This window comes from Etheostoma cragini, chromosome 17 (genome assembly GCF_013103735.1).
Source record: "Etheostoma cragini isolate CJK2018 chromosome 17, CSU_Ecrag_1.0, whole genome shotgun sequence".
Classification (NCBI taxonomy): Eukaryota; Metazoa; Chordata; class Actinopteri; order Perciformes; family Percidae; genus Etheostoma; species Etheostoma cragini.
Genome location: NC_048423.1, coordinates 11,217,258 through 11,236,745, shown reverse-complemented (window position 1 = coordinate 11,236,745; position 19,488 = coordinate 11,217,258). Strand labels below are relative to the sequence as shown.

Here is a 19,488-nt window from a genome sequence, read left to right as displayed (position 1 = left end):
ACTTTGTATATTAAACCTACATTTATATCAGTACTACAACAAAATATCCTCAGGTGCTATAGATATATATATAAAAATATACAACATCTCCTCCATTATATAGATTTCCATTTAACTATTATTCCTTGATATAGACTCTTTCTAAAATAAAAAGTTCTCAGCCCACTATTTTTTCCCCAAAGACACCCGCCATGCTCAGTGTTATACAAAGCCCTGCATATACTGTGAGAAAACAGCTTCAAATGTTTACATGCTCCCATTCGGTTTATATTTAGGGCTTTAATGGCCAACCTGCTATAAGGACATTCAAAGCTGAAGCTACTGGATCTGAAAAATTCTCATCTCACCACTATGTGAACTGGCTTCTAGTGAAATCTGATATAACAAAGACATGCAGAGATGCCAGTCTTGCTACCTGTATAGCAGTCAGTGAATATTATAGTCTTGGGGAAACTAGAAGTCTTTAAAAGTGTTTTTTGGCTTTGGGCTGCCAAAAGCTAAATAAAGAGCACTAATGGGAATAAAGAAGAATAAACGGAAACTCTGACATAGCATGCCTTAAATCTCTTGTGACAACCAAACTGAAAAAATATGCTCCATTTTTAGTTTCCTGATACTGACTGTTATAAAAATAGTTGAGTAAGAAGCAGAGACAGAGATGGAAAGAGAGAGCAGACATAGCGACGAAGGCAGAAATAGAAAGAGAAAAGGAGAATCAGCAGCATCCTGGTAATATCACCCATGCTACCGTCCAAGTGCTTCCAAGTGCTACATAATTCAAAAATGTAAATGTTTATGTCAGAGCTTGCTGCGTTGTCTGAATGAGTTGACACATTGGTCGAGTGCACCAGCATGACTGTTGGTGGTCTAGAAAACATAAGCACATACACACATAAGCAGCTAACCTTCAGGCATTTGGTTTTCTGTGTCCTTGTGGTTTGGGGAATGAGAGAATAGGATGTCCACATGTGAATGTCAATACTGGTTTGTTGAAGTCTGATGATTTACTCCACAGGAACGTGGATCTCGAAATGTTGTGCAAAATGATACAATTTTTGCCTTGGTGAGCAGATTCTTTAAATGTCAGTGATGACCATTTATACTGCATTTCTCTGGAGTGATAACAGTCACAATACATTCTTTTTCAAATACACTCTGCTGAGAAAATAGAGCACAAGAACAAAAATATTATCATCTTTTTATGAACTGCTGATTCTCTGAGCATCGGCAGATGTTGCAATAGTTTGTGTTATTTTCCCTTCAGCCTTTACTTGGAGGACTAGTGCAGCTGTTGGGGTGATGAGATCATCAGTAATAGCCAGTAGTGGCGGTGTTGATGGGACTGCTGTCATGATGAATCAGTACCTGCATGCTGGTGGCTTGGTGTTTAACCTTGTGTGCTACTAAGAAAGGTGTGACTGCACTTTAAACAGACTGCTGTGCCTGTAGTAAAAATGTTTGCTTTACGTCCCCGACGATTATTGATACCCTGATATGAACGTGGTTTGAGGAAGAAACACTTTCTTCACTGATTTTGCTCCCACAGAAGGGAATAAGTCTTTGTGCTGGCTTTGTAGTGGAATAAAACCTGTTAAAAGCGCCGGAAGGGACACTTTATAGGGATTTATTGTAGTAAAAATGCACATTGGGAGATCTCCCTTTTGAGAGTGACGAGTTCTCGCTCAGTGGTCCAGGGAAAGCCATGTTGAAAAGAGTGCAGTATTTGGCCTGGAGTTCAATGTTTGGTTTACATCCTCAGAGTCTTTTGTTAGTTGTGTTTCCATGTTTCTGTTAACATATTACTGTAAGTGTGTAAGTGTATGTGTGTGTTTTTAGATTTCAGTGGCAGTGATTTCCTCAAAGTGGATGTTGTTGCTGCCACTGTGAACCTCACAGTCCTCCATGTCCCTGTTCTCCAGCTCCAGACTCAGCTCCCTCATCACTCGTTCAAGGTCCCGGTTTCGACGGTACATCTGGATGTAGTTCTGCTGCAGCTGTTTCTGGTAGCGGATTACCTGGGTGGAGGGAAGTACGGTAAGTAAGTAAATCAGCAGGTAGGATCAGATTAAACTATATTGACATGTATAGCAAAGAGTGAAAATGACAGATTGAAAGTCAATCAACAAGCGATTAGACTAAAACCTTTTTTTTTCCTCCTTCCGCCTTTTTACCTTTTCCTTCTCCTCCTGCCACACCCTCCTTTCATCCTCAAACCGTGACAATTGCTCCTCACTAGTCCTCCTCTCGTACATGAGTTCCGCCTTCAGCCTGTCCACCTGTGAAAATAAAAGTCATGGTGGAGCCACTTTTAACTGCTTAATATACCATTTTGTAGTTTGTAGTGTATTTATATCATATAACAATGAATCATATCTTATACCCTAATCATATTTTTGTTCTGCAAAGTAATAACTATAAGTGTGATCAAAATGCAGTTGAGTAAAAAGAACAATATTTTCCTCCCAAACACTGAAGACATTTCCGTTACTAATGTCTAGAAAAGGTGCAGGAAAAACTTGTACCTGCTGTCTGAATCCCAACACTGCTTCTGCATTCTGCCTCAGAGCCTTGGCTTCATCACTGTCCCCTCCCCAGACCACATGAGTCTCCTCTGTATCCCGATACAAAGAAGGACTGGGACCCCTCCACCCTGCCATACCTCTACCCTGTTGGAGTGAGAGGCTCATGCACTGCCCCTTCATGCTTAGATTTCCAGGTAGAGAGTGTCCACTGTGATTGGACAGAGTGTCACGGAGGCGGGCAGACTCCTCTTCCAAACGGCCCACTTTCTCCCGGAGCAGCTCAGCTTCACTCTTGCGCCTCTGGAGTTCATTCTCACAGACTTCTAGCTCCAGAGATCGCGTCCGCAGGGCCGTCCCGGCCTCGTGGGATCGAGCCTGGCTGGCTTGCAGTTCAGAACGGGCTTCTCTCAGCTGGGCCTTTAGCACCACAATGTCTCCAGCCTTCTGGCTGAGTTCTGACTGGATCTCCTTTAGCTGCTGCTTCAGGAGGGAGATCTCTCCTGACTTCTGACATACCTGAAGGGTCAAGGGAAAGCAAGATAGAAAGAGAGGTGAATTGTCTCTTATGGCAGATAAAAAAGTTACATTGTGGATTGGCTCTCTTGTTCCATAAACCTCATTTACTTTCAAGGTCATAAGCTAATGAGGTAAATTTACTAGTGTGTCTACTGGGTGTCACCTCGGACTTTTGTTGGATGTTTTTATTAGTAAGCAAAATTCCCTGGCATACTTCAATGAGGGACATCACAGTTTACAGGGCACTTTTAATCACTTTAATCACCCTGACCTAACACCTCTCCAGTGTCTGACTCTTACAGTACTCACCTCCCACTTTGTCTCTTCCAGACGTGGCCCCAGCTGGGTCTGTTCCCTCTGGATGGTGGCACACCTCCTTTCCAGCATCTCTCTGTCCTGCAGCAGAGAGGAGAAGTCCTCCTGCAGCTTCTTTTTTTCTTGCTGTAGTTGAAATACCTGATGACACACATGAATTCCTATTTTACAACTGCCTTACATGCTGAAACAGATATGTCGATCTTGAATAAGACATGCACCATCAAAGAAAGAATCTCCAGACTCAACTACAGCATAAGACTAGTAAAGCAATAATTTGAACATCTCTCTCTCTCTCTGTGTAAATTATAATATACTTAGCATACCTGTAACTGTAGCACCTGCTGTGCCCTCTGGGCCTTCTGAGAAGCCTGCTTCATCTTTGTTGCACAGCTCTGTCTCAGCTCCTCCATCTCTTTTTCACAGCGACGCTGCTTCTCCTCATATACCTTTCACCACAACAGACATGGATGAGAGGTCAATGTTTCAGCTGTATTAACATCATATTTAAGTTCTTCATTTGAAGTTTAAAGAAATGTTTGGTCAGTGTGGTGTGGTGTGGTGGGGTGTGGGTAGTGTCTTTATGTCCCACCTGGCAGATGGCAGCTTCATTCTCATCCAGATTTTCTCGGAGCTGCTGGAGCTCCAGGTCTCGTTCCCTCAGCTTCTCCTCCAGCTCCCTCACCACCGCCTCGTAGCCCTCCACAGGTGGCGGCGAGTGGCCACAGGACCCGCTGTCCGACAAGGGCTGCCCGCGCCCACTTAGCGACCCTGATCCTGTGCTCTTGCTGGATGAGGAACGTCCACTATCTGAGTTTGTATGGCCGTGGTTCCCACTTGGAGCTGAAGTGTTTCGGACCAGGCCTGGCACGGGCTCAATCTGGCCCCCGGAGCCAGATCCGAGGCTTGAGCCTTCACTGGGTGCCAGACTGTAGCCTGTGCTGCTGTGAGTAGGGAGGCTGGAGAGGGAGTTCCTCCCTGAATCTGACATGGAGCAGGACTGGCTGCTCTGAGCATTGCGACCTCCGCTGTAGGAGTTGCGTTTTCCTTCAGTGCTGGAACTGCCGCTCCCTCCAATGATATTTGTGCCGCTGGTGCTGCTGGATCCCCCGAGGGGCAGCAGGAGGTTGAGGCTGGCCTGGCTCTCAGACAGACTGCTGCCCCCTGGGCGTGGTGACAAGTACAGGACAGAGTGGCGGTTCTTGGGAATGACAGGTTTGAACGCTGTAGGACGGATCAGCACTTTCTCCATGTTCTGAAAGTACATAATTATAAAAACACAGCATTAGTGATTGATAAAAGCTAAGCTGTGCTAATTAGCAATGGCTGAATAAAACTCATTAGAGAAGGGTGAGTGATATGCTGGCAGGTCACCCCTCCAGGCTCTGATTAGTTTAATTGGTTTGATTGATATTCATGGGCTTCATTAAGCAATTTTTTTCCATCATTTAAGACATAGAGAGACAGCAAGAGAGGGAGAGGATAGAGACAATCTGATTAAAGGGCAGAAAAACAAAGAGGAGGGAGAAGAGTGGAGGAATAGGCGAGACAAAGAGAGAGGGGTGTAAAAGCTCATGTTCTGTAAGCATTTTTTTTAACAATCTTCCCCAGGGTTCACTAAATACTTCAGTGAATGTTAGTGAGCTCAGACATTGGTCATGATGTGTCTGCAAGGTGAGTAGCTGTCAAATGATCAATCAGAGCCTGTCAGGCCAGTAATTAAGCTTTTCTCTGGATCGATGAAACTAAATAGCCGATTAGACTGCTGAGGTAATCTGCTGTAAAACATGCCAGCACATGCTGAAGAAAAAGCACACTTGCTTTTTTGAGAGATTTCAGCAGCATCTCACAGAGTGTTTAAAGTTCAAGCTACCAGACAGGGCGATCAGACTGGCTGGAGGGGCCTTGAAACACTACCGGCCCACCGAGAAAATTCCCGCCCTTCCCGAATGCCACTCCGCATCAGGCATGTATTCAAAATCAAAGTTTCAGGAAGAGGAGTGTTCTTCTTCGCCCAGAAAAAGAAAAGGATATTGAAAAAAGCAAAAGGCTACCAGGCTACCATAGCTGTAATACGTAATTTGAACTGCGTGGTGCGAGAAAGTTGATTGCAATATATGATCTCAATGCTAGATGGGAGAAATTCCAACACACTGAACCTTTAAGTAAACTGAGTTAGCTCAGAAGACGTGACGTGGTTTAATATGGAGCTAGAACAGTGACAGTAACCTGTGGTATTGAAAATAAAATTTGGCATTGAAACAGCAAATATCAGCACTGAAAACTGTTGAACTGATATATAAAATACAAACATCAAAAAGTAATAATCTCACAATCCTATGATATTATTTCCCAAACATTTGTTTGAATAGATTTTTCAATGTCAATCTACATTTTTTCTTAAAGTCTGTGTCTTTTCAGTGACAGTTTATTTTTTTACGCTGTCAAGATTTTCACAATGTCACTGGTTTTCAGTTTCAACTTTCTGTCACTGTTTTGGCGTAGGGAGGAGGGGCCTGAAGGAAGGGACAAAGAGGGCGTGGCTTGTGGGTAAACATAGGCTGCTGGCGAGAGACTGCACCTCAACAGGAATCCTTCAATTTTTTCACATAGAAGCAGGCTGGTTTAATGTTAACTTTTAATGTCAGTGAATGTGTTTAGCGAGTGTGTGATTTGCCTAGAAACCTTCTATGTGAAAAAATGTCAGAGATAAACAGACTTACTTGAGACTTGGAGGTTCCAGGTGAAGTTGAGGAAAACATTGCAGATATGCGGTTTTAACACATCTGGAAGTATTCCTATGGAGGTGCAGTCTCTTGCCAGTAGCCTATGTAAATTACTTGTAAACCCTGCCCTCTTTGTTCTCTTCAGGCCCCTCCTCCCTACGCCAAAACAGTGACAGAAAGTTGAAACTGAAAACCAGTGACATTGTAAATATCTTGACAGCGTAAAAAAAAAAAACTGCCACTGAAAAGACACAGACTTCAAGAAAAAATGTAGATTGACATTGAAAAACCTATCATGATGCAAACAAATGTCAAAGTGAAATAATATCATAGGATTGTGAGATTATTCCTTTTTGATGTTTGTATTTTATATATCAGTTCAACAGTTTGCAGTGCCAATATTTGTTGTTTCAATGCCAAATTTTTATTTCAACACCACAGGTTACTTTATTACCGGTTTAATAGCTTCCTAAAATTCGAGTAAGTTGGACATTGAGTTAGGATGATTTTGTCAAACAATGCTTTTCAAGGTCAAGAATAAACTTTTACGCTACACCATGAAGCCATCTTTATGCAACAACTATTATATTGGCCATGGCGATGTATTGGTCGGGCTCTTGTAAATATACCAAAATCCGCTATAGAGTGATACTGAATTTTTGAGGCCGATACTTTTTTTTTTTACCTTAAAAACTAAACAAATCCTTTTTTAAAATTTTATTTTGACTAAGAAAAAAATCAACTAGTCAGTGCTCTCTGGTGGATAAAACTATGTAAATTGCATTTTTGTACTGCAGGTTCTTGTTATAGCCCAAGCTAAATATAGCTGACTGCCTGGTTTATTGGTCTGGCTTTACAATCTACTCCTCTTACCTTTTCTAACTGTCCGGACACTGGGATGAGTTTGGGAGGAGGCCCTCCAATGTTGCCATTCAGAGTCCTGTTGTCTTTTTGATCCTCCGAGTCACTGCAGGGGCTTGCAGCTGATAGCACCAGGTTGTCGTTCCAGTCTCCAACCACCACCTTGTCGCTCACATACCCCAAATTCCCATTAGTGCCACCACCTACTGCTACAGCCACCATTCCACTGCTCGGCCCCGTGGAGTTACCCGGCCGGGGTTGCTTCTTGGTGGGCAGCGGTGGAGGCAGAACCTCGGCCTGGGGAAGTGTTTGGCTACTGATAACCAGCAGGTGCTCCAGGGAGCTCCCACTGCGCAGTGTGTTATCCTGGAGCCGGAAGCAGCTAGTTGCGGGCGTGGAGCGGCGTGACTTGGTGGTGAATTCGCTGGCGGCCCGGCAGTGTCTCTCCTGATACGTCCGGCCTGATATGAGGCTGCTGACAGAACCCATGGCTGTTCTGGAACTGCAGGGCCCACAGGGGTCAGGGCAGGGGCCTGAGGGGGAGTGGGATGATAGCGGCTGGACGTCAAGACCTGGATTGGGGTGGTCAGTCACGGTCACAGGTAATGCATGAACCAGAGCCATGGCACCCCGACGGCGTCAGACACACCACACACTCTGATGAGAGAGAAAGTAAGGAAAAGAATGTATTCATACAAGAGGTGTAACAGATGTGACTATTACACATGCTCTGTTGGAGAGTTGTACTCATGCATACACGGTTTTTCCTTTGATATTTATAGGAAATAATACATTCTTCTGACTGAATGACGCCACAACCACGTTTATGGCCCTTTAGCCCACTAAAATGTAATGCAATTCTCCCAAATAATTTATTTCTGCCTCCTGAGTGACTTATGATGCAATAATTTGGTGTAAACTCAGAAATCACAAAACACACCAACAGTGTTGGCACTAGAAACCAGCAAAGACTGCACTTTACTGTGTGGAAGTAAAAACTCCAGTACAGTGATGATATAATGAAACACCTACAGGCAAATTATCTTTAAAATAGTTCACCAGAGTTTAGCAACAACAATGACTGAAATGTCAGCAGTGAAAGAAATGTGCAGGCAGTTTAATTATCAATTACACTTGTGTAAAAATGTCTGCTACCTGTAGTAATGCAGTTTTTATAGACAATAGGTATTTTTGACAGAATATATTTTAGCTTGTCAGAGTAGGAGGAGCACGATACAAATAATGAAATTCATGATGACTAAATTCCATTTAACTTGTTTAGTTTCAGGGGGCTGTATTTTGCATGCTGGCTCACGCTCACTGGGAAACAGAAAAGAACAGAACCATCGTTAATGTGATTGGTAACACCTGTGCTTTTCCTACTATGAAAAGTCAAAATGCCTTTTTTGCTTAATAGTTTGGCAGTTGTTCCCTCAGTGTGTTTATTTATGTAAAGTTCCGTTTTTTTGTTTTTTTGTTTTTTTAAACAACATTGTAGCCTGAGATAGTCCTGTAGTTGACACAAATCTAATTAAGTTAAATATATATCTGCAAAACATCACTATGTTAACATGTAAACATTAGCATTTAGCTCAAAGCACTGGTGTTCCAAGGTGCTAACTCACCTAAAAAGATAGATTATTAACACTTTCATTTAACTGAAAAAAAATACCACTACAATGTTTTAATCTGTTTTCTCTTGCAAGTTTAGCAGAAAACAAGAGTAACAGCAGACATTTTGACTTGTCATAACAGGTCAAGCATAGGTGTTATAACATTGACAACGGCTCTGTTCTATTCTAAGTGTCCCAGTAATCCATGACAGTGAGACAGCATGCACATTACCAGACCCCACCAGACAGTTAAATGGAAATCCGCCAATTATAATTTTATTATTTCTACATTTGCTTTTCCTACTGTAGATGTAGTATGCTTTGACTAAACTAGAAACAAAATTACCATGTTTTTTTGCAGGGTGCCAACAGTCGTTAATGTGATTTGTGCTTAGCTTCTTATCATTTACGTGTTAAAAATATGTGAATGTGACTCATTGTGTGGTAAATAGCTTTTATGTCAGCCTTGAATTATAAGACAAACCATTTCATCATTATTCATAAATTGTTCAAATTAAAAACAATTTAATGCCTTATCTTTTATATTTGTATTATTAAAATGTGACACATTTACTTTATAGTAACTTATTTGTTGATTTTAGGCTGGTTGCCACTTGCAACACTCATTATACAGCCACTCAGTCTCTGGTAATTGATAATTGTCATTGTCATTAACAAGGCAGGAGGAGGGAAAAAAAGAAGGTTGTATTTAGTTAAAACGATCGCCCGTCTCCAGATGGTACAGAATGCTGTTGCACGTCTTTTAACTGGCACGTAAACATTAGCACACATACCCCATTTTAGCCTCACTCCAATGGCTGCCCATTCAATTTAGGATCCATTTTAAAATTATTTTATTTGCTTTTAAAGCCTTGAATGGTCTTGCCCCGCACCACCTCGCTGAGCTTATACACCCTTACATACAGACACGCTCTCTCAATTCACATGATCACAGGGGACCACGCTTTTGCGGTGTCGGCTCCTAAAATGTCAAATGATATGCCTCTGCACATTAAACGGGCCTCTTCTTTGTCTTAAAACCCACCTCTTCTATGTGGCCTTTGACACCTAGTAAGAAGTCAACATCATTTACTTAATTTAATTATTTAGTTGAATTGCCTTTTATTGAGTAGCTATTATTTTTACTCATGTTGTAATGTTATGTTATGTATTTTTTGTAATTTTCTGTACAGCACTTTGGTCAACTTTGTTTGTTTTTAAAGCGCTTAACAAATAAAGTTGGATTGGATTGGAAACTGAGGATGACAGACAGAGAGATAATGCGTCCCAGTCATCAGCATCTGCTCTGTGATTTTCCTGAATGTCTGTGTCTGACATGGTGAGCAGTCTTCCGTGTATTACTTCTAGTTGCTTCCCTGTTTGATGATCACAGTGCTCATCCATCTATCAAAACATCTTTAAAGAAAGGAATAATAGCCTCACTTGGTCAATGGAGTATTTTTAGGATAAGAAACATGGATACAAAGTATTAACACAATAAGTGGCAGCCGATTCAGTCTTCTATTTGCAGATAGTATTATCAGTGTTAGTCTCCCAGGGGCACAGAGAGGGGACACATATCCTCAGTTTGTCATGCCAAGTCCAAATCCGTCTGACCAAGTGGAATAATCCACGGCACCTATGTCTGTGCACAGGAAAAACACAATCATACAGACTGACACACGCACGCAAGCACGCCTGCACACACTCTGTCGGGCCTGAAAAATGTCTGATCCAGTACTACATGGAAATTGAGGGACAACATTATAGGGTTGGTTCATTTATTTGCTTATGATCAGCAGGGTGGCTCAATTCCTGGCAGTTGACAGTGGCTACATATTGACTAACTGTGAGCACGTCTGTGAGTGTGTGACAGGAAGAGAGGGGGAACGAGAGGAGACAGAATTCATTAGTACACATGAGTAAAGGGATTAAGATATGTGTGGTATGTGATCTCTTCCCATGCCAAAATAATCACGCCTCACAACCTCCTTTCACCTATTATCCAGCCGTGCCCACCTCTTCTTCACTCACAGCCCTGACAAGGACCTCTCAGGCAGGGATAATAAAATATACAACCCCCTGAGACCGTCAACCGTGACCGCCCTCAGCCCTAACCCTGTGACCCCCTGATGAGTAGAGGGGAGCTGGTTTGATTCTACCCTCCCACCCCTGTGACCTCCAAGGGGCTGGTTTTGTTCTGGCTACTCGGGCAACAAATCCCAAAAGCTAATTTACCCGTCTGATGTTGCTCACTGGTTGTTTCTTAAAGTTATTGATGCACTCTTCTCCTCGCCTTCTTCTTGGCTGCATTCCTGTGACAAAGTGAAAATACTTTTAGCATCCGTCCTCCTGCCCTCAACGCTTCCTCCTACTTTCCTCATTACAAACATCCTCCTCTGCTCTCAGCAGCACAAGACAGGTAGAGAAAAAACAGTGTCACTAAAAATAGAAAAGATCTCAAGTGCCTGAAATCATCTGATAGTCTTTTATGAGGCGTTTCTGTCAGCGAGGCATTTTATTCAGCATTTAAAAATAAACTCCAATAGTTTTTCAGCCAGTTATTACAGGGTCAACCCGTGGCCACTTTACACCTCTCTAAAACTATTAAATGATGCTGAATAGATTAAATGCAACCTCACCGCTTCTGACAAGAACTGGAAATACGCCAAGTGGTTGTGAGAGTTTATCCTCCACATGCCACCAACTGGCCCAGGATGAGTAAGAGTAGGACTGACAGAAGAAAGAGTTTCCCAGGTAGGTCTCTAACAAGATCGAGAAGTGGGGTCTGTGACGAGGAAATAATCCCGTTATGATAAGTCTGTTCATAACGCCAGTATTACCCAGGAGAGGAAGCCCATTATTCCGCAGCTGAAGATAGCCTCTTATTATCACACGCAACCTCCAAGCTGTTCCGGAGACTCTGCTGGGCTCAGGACACAGTTAGAAAAGCAAGAATAAGGAAGGAAAAAAGAGAAGTGGGTTTAGGGGCGAGAACACAAAGGCAGACTGGGTGGGGGAGATGGTTGAGGGTTTAAGGGAATTCCAATACCAGGTAGCCCAAAGAGAGGCTCCAAAGAGGCCTGAGCTCTTGGGAACACCAGGCAACTATAATCCTGTTTGGACATTATTTGGCCAGCACACAGACACCAAAGTCTGACCACCTCAAGACCTCTGAAAAATAAAATAAAATTTGAAAGCAGACATAATTTCCTATCTAAATCATAGTCTCTACTGCTGAGCACTGAACCCAGTACTTATGTCCTTTTCTCTCTTTCAGATATTGTAACGATAAGAGACAAAGAGCACACTGTGGCCTTTTGGCTAGTTTCAGCTGATGTGAGCGATCACTGTGAAAAGCAAGCATGCTGAAGCATCCTCAGTCCTTGAGGGGAGGTTATTGGTGCGTATTGTCATGAGATGTACAGTCGAGAAAGGCAGCAGCTGTTAAAACGTGAATAATGTACATACTAGCAACGTGTGGTGCTAGCCATTGTACTCACGCTTGGTTTCGATCCACAAAAAAGGAAAAGTTTCCAGTGAGCTGGCTTTTAAGATTGTAGAAGCTGGAACCTGCAAACGTTTGACATTCCTACTCAATGAATAGCTTTAAATGATTACTCAACTGAAACTCTCAATTTTCTGTTCATCTGTCTGACTTTAACCTGCATTTTTGGCACATAACATTGACAAATTATCACCTTATTAACTTGATATGGCAAGAATGTTAGAAAACCGTTGCTTAATTACATATCCAGCAGACAAGGAGCAACATTAGCTTTCATTTGGTGTAGTGTGGAGCCTCCCCAACCCATATATGTCCCACTCTCCTTTCAGATCTGTTCCTTTAGCTACTAAATGCACCAAAATGTTCACCAGCTAGCTGTGAAATTTGTCGTTTTGCTGTTTGGTGCTGGGCAGGTGTACAGCACTGCTTTAAAGCTTTTTCACTGAAAAACAGCTTTGTGTGAAAACAATGCCATGGGAGCGGTGAGAGGGAACCAAAACATAAAAATTGCAGGTAATATACCCTAAATAATGGGCTGAAAGATGCTATAACACATGTTGGGTAATACTTATTAATACTACCTTGAGCCATTTGGTCCTTTCTTAATTTAAAAATATGGATAAGTGCAGCTTTTTCTGTTGGTAATGGCTGACCTCTTGACCAACTGCCATGTTTTTAGGGTCTTCCAACGCCTTCCTCCATCCCCTCTTTCATGTTGACTACTTCACCCCTTTTCCTTACCTCTTGTGCTAGATTTTTGCTTCACTGCTCTCCTGCCACTCTTTCTTTTTCCATCCCCCCTCTCCTACGACTCCCTGCTCACTGGTCTTTGCAGCTCGCTTTTTTCATCTGCCCCTTCTTCCTCAACAACAACACCACAGCGTGACTAACCAAAGGCAAAGCCAGTGTGAAGGCAAAAGCAACAGGTGGAAAGTCTAAAAATGGTCAGATCATAGAGGGCACTGTATGGACAAGGGCAAAAGTATCAGTATGCAAGCCTTAATAAAAACCATTCATAAAAAATTATAATTCTTTATTTAAAATTGAATTTATCAACTGATCACAAAACAATAGTTGGTGGTGCCCTAAAACACTTCCATAATAAAGCTGGATGTTACAACATCTTAACAGGAGTGGGTTGTTTAGTTGAAAGCTTATTCGGACCAGCAGCAAACATTCCACTTTGGTATACAAAGCTTGGGTGGCCTTGATTAATCCTGAGACCAGTGATTCCAGTGGATAGAGAGTAAGAAAGGCAGACAGAGAGAATGAGCTAGAGAAATCTGTCTTTCTCACTCTCTCAACAGGCTAGGTGAGTCACAATAATCCTTGATGGCGTCTAACAAAAGAAAATCCACAAGTACAGGCAAGGCAGCAACACACTGACACACAATAGCTTAGCAAGGCAATCACTCCACACCTAATCTACTCTCCCATTTATTTGTCACGCATCTACTCACTGAAAGTCCACAATAAAACTTCAAACGGGCAAGAAAATAGTATTGGAATGAAGTCAGCCGACTCCACTGTAAAATGAGCTGAAGTCTTTTCATGTTTTGCCAGAAGACCTGAGGTTATAATATGCCTTCATTCCAACACAATGACTATCAGTCTGAGTGGTCGCTCACTGTCACCTACCCCCACATGGCTTGGCTTTAAGGTCTTGCAGTGTGTGTGTGTGTGTGTGTGTGTGTGTGTGTGTGTGTTTTAGATCGCTGAATGCAAGCAAACCTACTCAGTCCTCATTAACTCATCGTCTCACTGCCAAGACTCTTTTCACACAAACCAGAACAATATTGTCCTCAATGGCAAAGTAACATGGTTGATATTGTAGCTTAACAAAAGTTGTGAGTTCAGGTTTTCTCTGTGGAGAAATGAGGTTTCTAGACAGTGAAAAATTGTGTGGTCAACAGGTCCTCCAAAAGTTGAGTTTTCTCCCCTTCTATTCTTTTACATCAAGTTGTTGCTGTTATAGACTTTAGCTTCTCCCCCTGTTTGGAAGTGTTGCGATGGCAGCAGAGACCCACATTTTTCATGCATGGGGCAACATGAGATAGACAGACAAGAAGAAAGGAAAGAAGAAAGACTAAATAAAAAGGTGAAAGAGTATGCAAGTTTTGTGTGTGTGTGTATGTGTGTATGTGTGTGTCCGTCAGTTTGACAGCACAGTTGGCTCTTAAGCATCTCAAAGCATCTGGCCTCAATTCGGACGTGAGAGGCTGCCGGAGAGTGGGGTGACTGAAGCCTAGATTGTTTTCTCTATCACACACACATTTAACTGCAGAGACTCACTAAGTCCCTGTGGGGGTTGACAAAGAAAGCAGCCAGCAATCTATTGAAATGGGATGCAGTAGACGTCGAGGACATGGAAGTAGCAACACAGCCTTGTGAAAAAACACAATGGTCATTTGGGGACACAAACTGCCAATCACATCCTTATTTATGGGTCCAGTTTAAAATGAGTTTCTTCACAGAGAGCACTACTTGACTAAAATACTTGCATTTTTTCAAAGTAAAATCTTTACTGTATGACAAATCACATGTCCGTGCCCACATCGAGCTACGTCATGCTTTATGTACTGTACTTATACATTAAAAGTAGAGCGGTCATCTCTTTTTTGTTGAAAGCGAAAAACTGTATCAAATGCTTTTCTACGCAATACTTCTTTTCATTTAACAAAAGACTATTTTTTAAGATTTCGGGAAATAGCCTTATTCCCAAGAGTTAGATGACAAAATTGATACCACTATGATGTCTGTACGCTAAATATGAAGCTACGGCCAGCAGCCGGTTAGCTTAGCATAGCAAAGAGATGGGAAACAGCTAGCCTGGTACTGTCCAAAGGTAACAAAATCCACTTACCAGCATCTCTAAAGACAACTGATTAATATGTACTATTTTGTTGTGATTCTATGGGGAGTTATGTGCCTTATCTAATTCTTGGCTGGGAGCAGTGACATCCTGGAGTCTCTGCTAGTTCACTGTGACTACAAAACTATTCATTTATAAAGTAAAATCAGGAAGTGTCTAAAGAAGTAAAAAGTATATAAGATTAAGAATCTTACTAGACATGTTATTCTAGCTTACAGTACTTAATACTTGTAACAGTTTCCATCCCCAGTCTGACAAAGGGCTCAAGCCGAAGAGTGCTTGTTTACTAGCTGGCATAGAAAGAAATTGAGGTAAGAGTATGGGAAAAAAGGAAGATGGCTGACATTCCTGGTCCTCTCCAAATTTTCCAGGAGGTTTTCCAGCCACTGACAGTTATCCAGCGGCCGTCAGTGGTCAGACCCGCAGACACTGGAAATACCAAGAATGCCAGTGGTAGAGACACAGGGATTAGTGTGGCCAGTGGACTTCTGTTTGTCAGGATCAATAATGGCCAGTTCAGCCTTTTCTCACAGACTATTAATATACTTAATAAAATAACTGGGACAGCTCTGATCTCTTATCAATGCGTGTAATTGTGTCTTAAGCACGGTGCTTACTAGAGTATATTTTTGAAAATCCAGGTCCTCAGGCTGTTCAGACTTCTCATTGTCCCAAATCTGGAGTGAAGAGTAAAGTTTTCCCTCCTAAACTTCCCTCCCCCCCCCTCCTGCGCTTTGGCTGTATGAACAGTGGAAGGTCATTGTTTCAGTTTAACAGAGGGCAGAGAGCAGAGAGGGGCCTGTTATCTCCCACTTAAAGTAACAGCACTTTGACTGACAATAATGTGAGTGAGTAAGGATGATGTGAGCTTTGAGTGTAGGAGAGCGGTTTACTTACAACAAGACTTCACTGAGGAGAAGTATGCCACAGCATATGCTTAAAAAAGGTGTCACAGCTTTAGGGTGAAATCACGGAATATAACACACCATGCGCGCGCACATGCACGCACTCACACACACACACGCACACACACACACAGAGCCACTAAATACAGCCAGGCAAATGAGTTTCCCAGCAGCTATTACATAAGCAGTGTCACTTTAACTGTGCCAGCCTCGATGTATAATTCACTTCCACTCATCTGAAAAAATATCTGAGATGGCAAAGAAGTGTTGACAGAGACTGTGCAGACAACGTATTCAGACACACTGTCCATGCCTCTGTAATCTGAAGAAAGATGGAGGGGAGGACACAGACAGGCGTGGAAAACACACATTCAGCAAAATGAACAGAAGCCTGGCCGACGTCTAATCTCTTGCCGTCTCTTGGTCTTCCTGTGTTTCTCTCTTTTTCTCAGCCTCCCTCCTTCAGTTTTCCACCATGCTTCTTTAATCAAGGCTTTACATAAATACCTGGCACAACATTTAGCTTGATGGGATCACTGTAAAACAAAACGGACCCGAGGATAGGACGTCTAATTGAATCTTTATTGGTTCTAATGAGGCATGAGTCTATCGAAGAGAGATTGTGAATGTGATATTCGATGAGGGGTTTGTCGGCTGAGCTTAACAGATCTGAATATTTTAACGACTTGGACCTGGATGTCTGAGCCTAAGGAATGAGGATGAAAGGGAAGGAAAACCAAGGAGAAAGAGGTCTCACTACCTTTTATTTGAAGCTACTTTCATACCTTTTAATGCTGCACACACACACACACACACACACACACACACGAGTTATGAGTCACGTTACATATGTAACCTGCAACACGTGACACATATTTACCTCATTTGTTTTGTTTAAAGAAGATGAGGTAACCCATGTTCTCCGTCCTTAAACTTTACGTCAGCGTTTGCGTCTTGACACCTGCCCATTTATAGCCGCTAAGTTTATGGAGCGAAACATCCCTCCTAACTCTGCCAAAATCCAGTCAGCATAATTACAGTCTTCTTTCAAATGAAACCTCAAAATAACACTGTCAAAAAGACAGCTACTACAAAGAGTTGATTGAATGGACAGCCTTCTAACCGCTCTGGCTATAAACATATCTGCTGAAACATCACTCTTGGGCCAAAACAAACTTGATGAGAAACTACAATATGTTGCCCAGGGCACACGAGGAGTCTTGTAATTACATGCATAGGGAAGACAGAAGAGAAACAACAAAGAGAAAAGCTCCCAAAGTGCTTTGTCATCAAAAGAAACAAAGATTCCCTTCGAGTCTTCTTGATAAAAACATGTTTTGTACGGGTCACACTTCTAAGATGCAGCCTAATTGTCTGCGCTGGTAGAGACATATCTGCTGCCTCATGCTCTTTCTTATCTTAAATGTAAGGGTGTGCAGACAGATTAAATAACACCATCCTCCTCTTCTTTCTTATTGCTCCTCCAGGCCAACTGTTCAGAGGGTGGGACAGCTGAAATTTCAAATCAATACCCCAACAGTCTGTAATGAACAGATTACTCAGGGTTGGGATTAGAAAACCACCAAAAACTCATCATCCCACCTCAACAAATCCAAGCTACCACGTCTGTTTGCCCCAGCTTGTTCAGACAAAAAGTCTCCAGGGTCATTTAGAGCAGCTACAGCACTAACAACTTTAGAAAAGTAACTTCACCAGTCAGCTGACTCTGAAGCATCCAGCTGCCTTCAGTCTTTGGCAAAATGACAAGAAACCAAGTTTTCCAGGGCTCATTATTTGACCAGTTAGATCTGAGTTTATCCAGATAAAGACATCACCAACTTTTTTTGCCTTCACTAACATTCCAATCATGTCAAAATCAGTGTTTGTGTTTGAATGGGCCTGCCGAGCCACTTTTGTCTCAAACTCTTTCAGTTACACACCTTTAATTATTGGCATTTTCGGCAATGGACAGCCTTTAAGTGGCTTCACACTAATCCAAGGTGGTCATGAAAATGTTTCCTTGAATTTGTCTTCAAGTAAACCAAGCCAAAGTGGCATAAAGGGCAAGGTAGAGAGAGCCTGAGTTTGAAGAATTAAAGACACACACACACACACACACACACACACACACACACACACACACACACTTTCTCCACACTCACCCCAGTGAGAGCCCTGCATTGCTGCTTCCACTTGTCTCCGGAAAAAATAAAATAAAAGTAATATTCACTCCAGCGTCTGCTGGCTCAGATTCTCCCAGTCTCTCCTTCCTTTTCCTCGTCGTCTACCTCTTCTTTACAACACTCCCGCTTCCTGCTGTTGCCTCTGCAGCGCGCCAGGACTTCATATCCCGACACAAGGACTTTCAAATGGAAGCCCACTTATTTTCCTGTCCTCTCCTCCCTCTCTCTCTTCTTACTTTTCTCCACTGTTCCTCTTCTCAGCTTTCATTTTCTGCTGTCTGCCTTAGCACCGCCTTCCCCTCCTCCTCATTTCTTCCTCCCCTCTCTCACTTTTGTCTGCCAGCCCCCCTGCCTCTAGTTCCCCTCTTTTAACACATAGACTACTCTCCTCTGCCTCTCTCTCCTCCCCCTTCTCTTTTTGTCCATCCCCTTCTCTTTCACACACTGCATCAACACAATCCTGCGTGAAATGGAACATTTTTAGAAATGTCATTGACTATTTCTGTTTGGTATGTGTGTGTGTGTGTGTGTGTGTGAGAGAGTTGGATGGCCCACAGGCATTCAGGGTAACACCCCCTCTTACCCCATTGTTCTGCATCTATTCTAAATAACAGTGCAGTTATCAAACAACATAAAATATATCAAGAGCTGTAGCCGCTACAGAGGGAGGGAGGGAGGAGGTCAATTCCCTCAGATGGGTAAATTACATAACATGTTTGTGCTCATCTTTGTGCCTGTACACACCGCATGCTCTATCGTGCAGAGTATTATTCGGCAGGTAAAAGAGAGCATTAAATGCCTGAGTGGAAAGGGATTGAAAATGTTTTGCTTGTTTTTTTAGGTGTTTGAAAGTGAAAGGGTGATGGTGTACAGAAACTTATGTGTCCAGTGAAATGAGGCATACTTTGGCTATATTAGGGCTGCGACTAGAATATTTTTGTTATTCAAAATAGAAAGCTAAAATAAGACAAACGTGACCGATGAACTAGTTAGTGTCAGTGAAAAGTGAAAAATGCTTTTAACAAGTTCCCATAGCCCAAGGGGATGTCTTAGAGTTTCTTGTTTCGCCTGAAAAAACCAAAGGACACAATTAAAATGATTTAAACAAAAATAGCAGCAAATTCTCACATTTTTTTTGAAACACCACATCTTTGAAAATGTCAATGTTGGACTGTTAAATGTCAGTCCACCACTTTGACTGAAAACCCCAGACTGAAATATCTCAATAATATCTCAAATTTGTGCCAATACTTTAATTTGCAAGCATTTGGTCATAAACCAACTTTCCCACCATCCTCAGCTGTGCTTTGTGTTATGTGCTAATTAGCTAAGGTTAACACACTAAACTAACTAAAGTTTATTGTTGGATGCTTCCATGGAAAACCAGTAGGAGGACTGAGTAATGCTGGAGGAGAAGAGATTGTGTGTGCATGTGTGTGTGTCTTTTCTGTCTCTTTACTGGAACTA

General features: G+C 42.3%; 1 protein-coding gene across 3 annotated transcripts in view; it reads right to left on the bottom strand.

The window, feature by feature from the left end:
- lzts2a (leucine zipper, putative tumor suppressor 2a) overlaps window positions 1-19,488 on the bottom strand; it is a 37,740-nt gene continuing 18,252 nt past the window's right edge. For 2 of the 3 annotated variants that reach the window (XM_034899188.1, XM_034899191.1), the window contains exons 3-9: window positions 6,953-7,597; window positions 3,946-4,608; window positions 3,680-3,802; window positions 3,348-3,494; window positions 2,523-3,038; window positions 2,172-2,276; window positions 1-2,015 (exon numbers count right to left, since the gene is read on the bottom strand). In XM_034899188.1, the coding sequence (XP_034755079.1) occupies window positions 1,833-2,015; window positions 2,172-2,276; window positions 2,523-3,038; window positions 3,348-3,494; window positions 3,680-3,802; window positions 3,946-4,608; window positions 6,953-7,564 (2,349 nt within the window). In that variant the 5' untranslated portion in view covers window positions 7,565-7,597 and the 3' untranslated portion in view covers window positions 1-1,832. Of the gene's footprint in view, window positions 2,016-2,171; window positions 2,277-2,522; window positions 3,039-3,347; window positions 3,495-3,679; window positions 3,803-3,945; window positions 4,609-6,952; window positions 7,598-18,000; window positions 18,319-19,488 lie in introns of those variants that run through there. The other variant, XM_034899189.1, reaches the window with a different exon arrangement.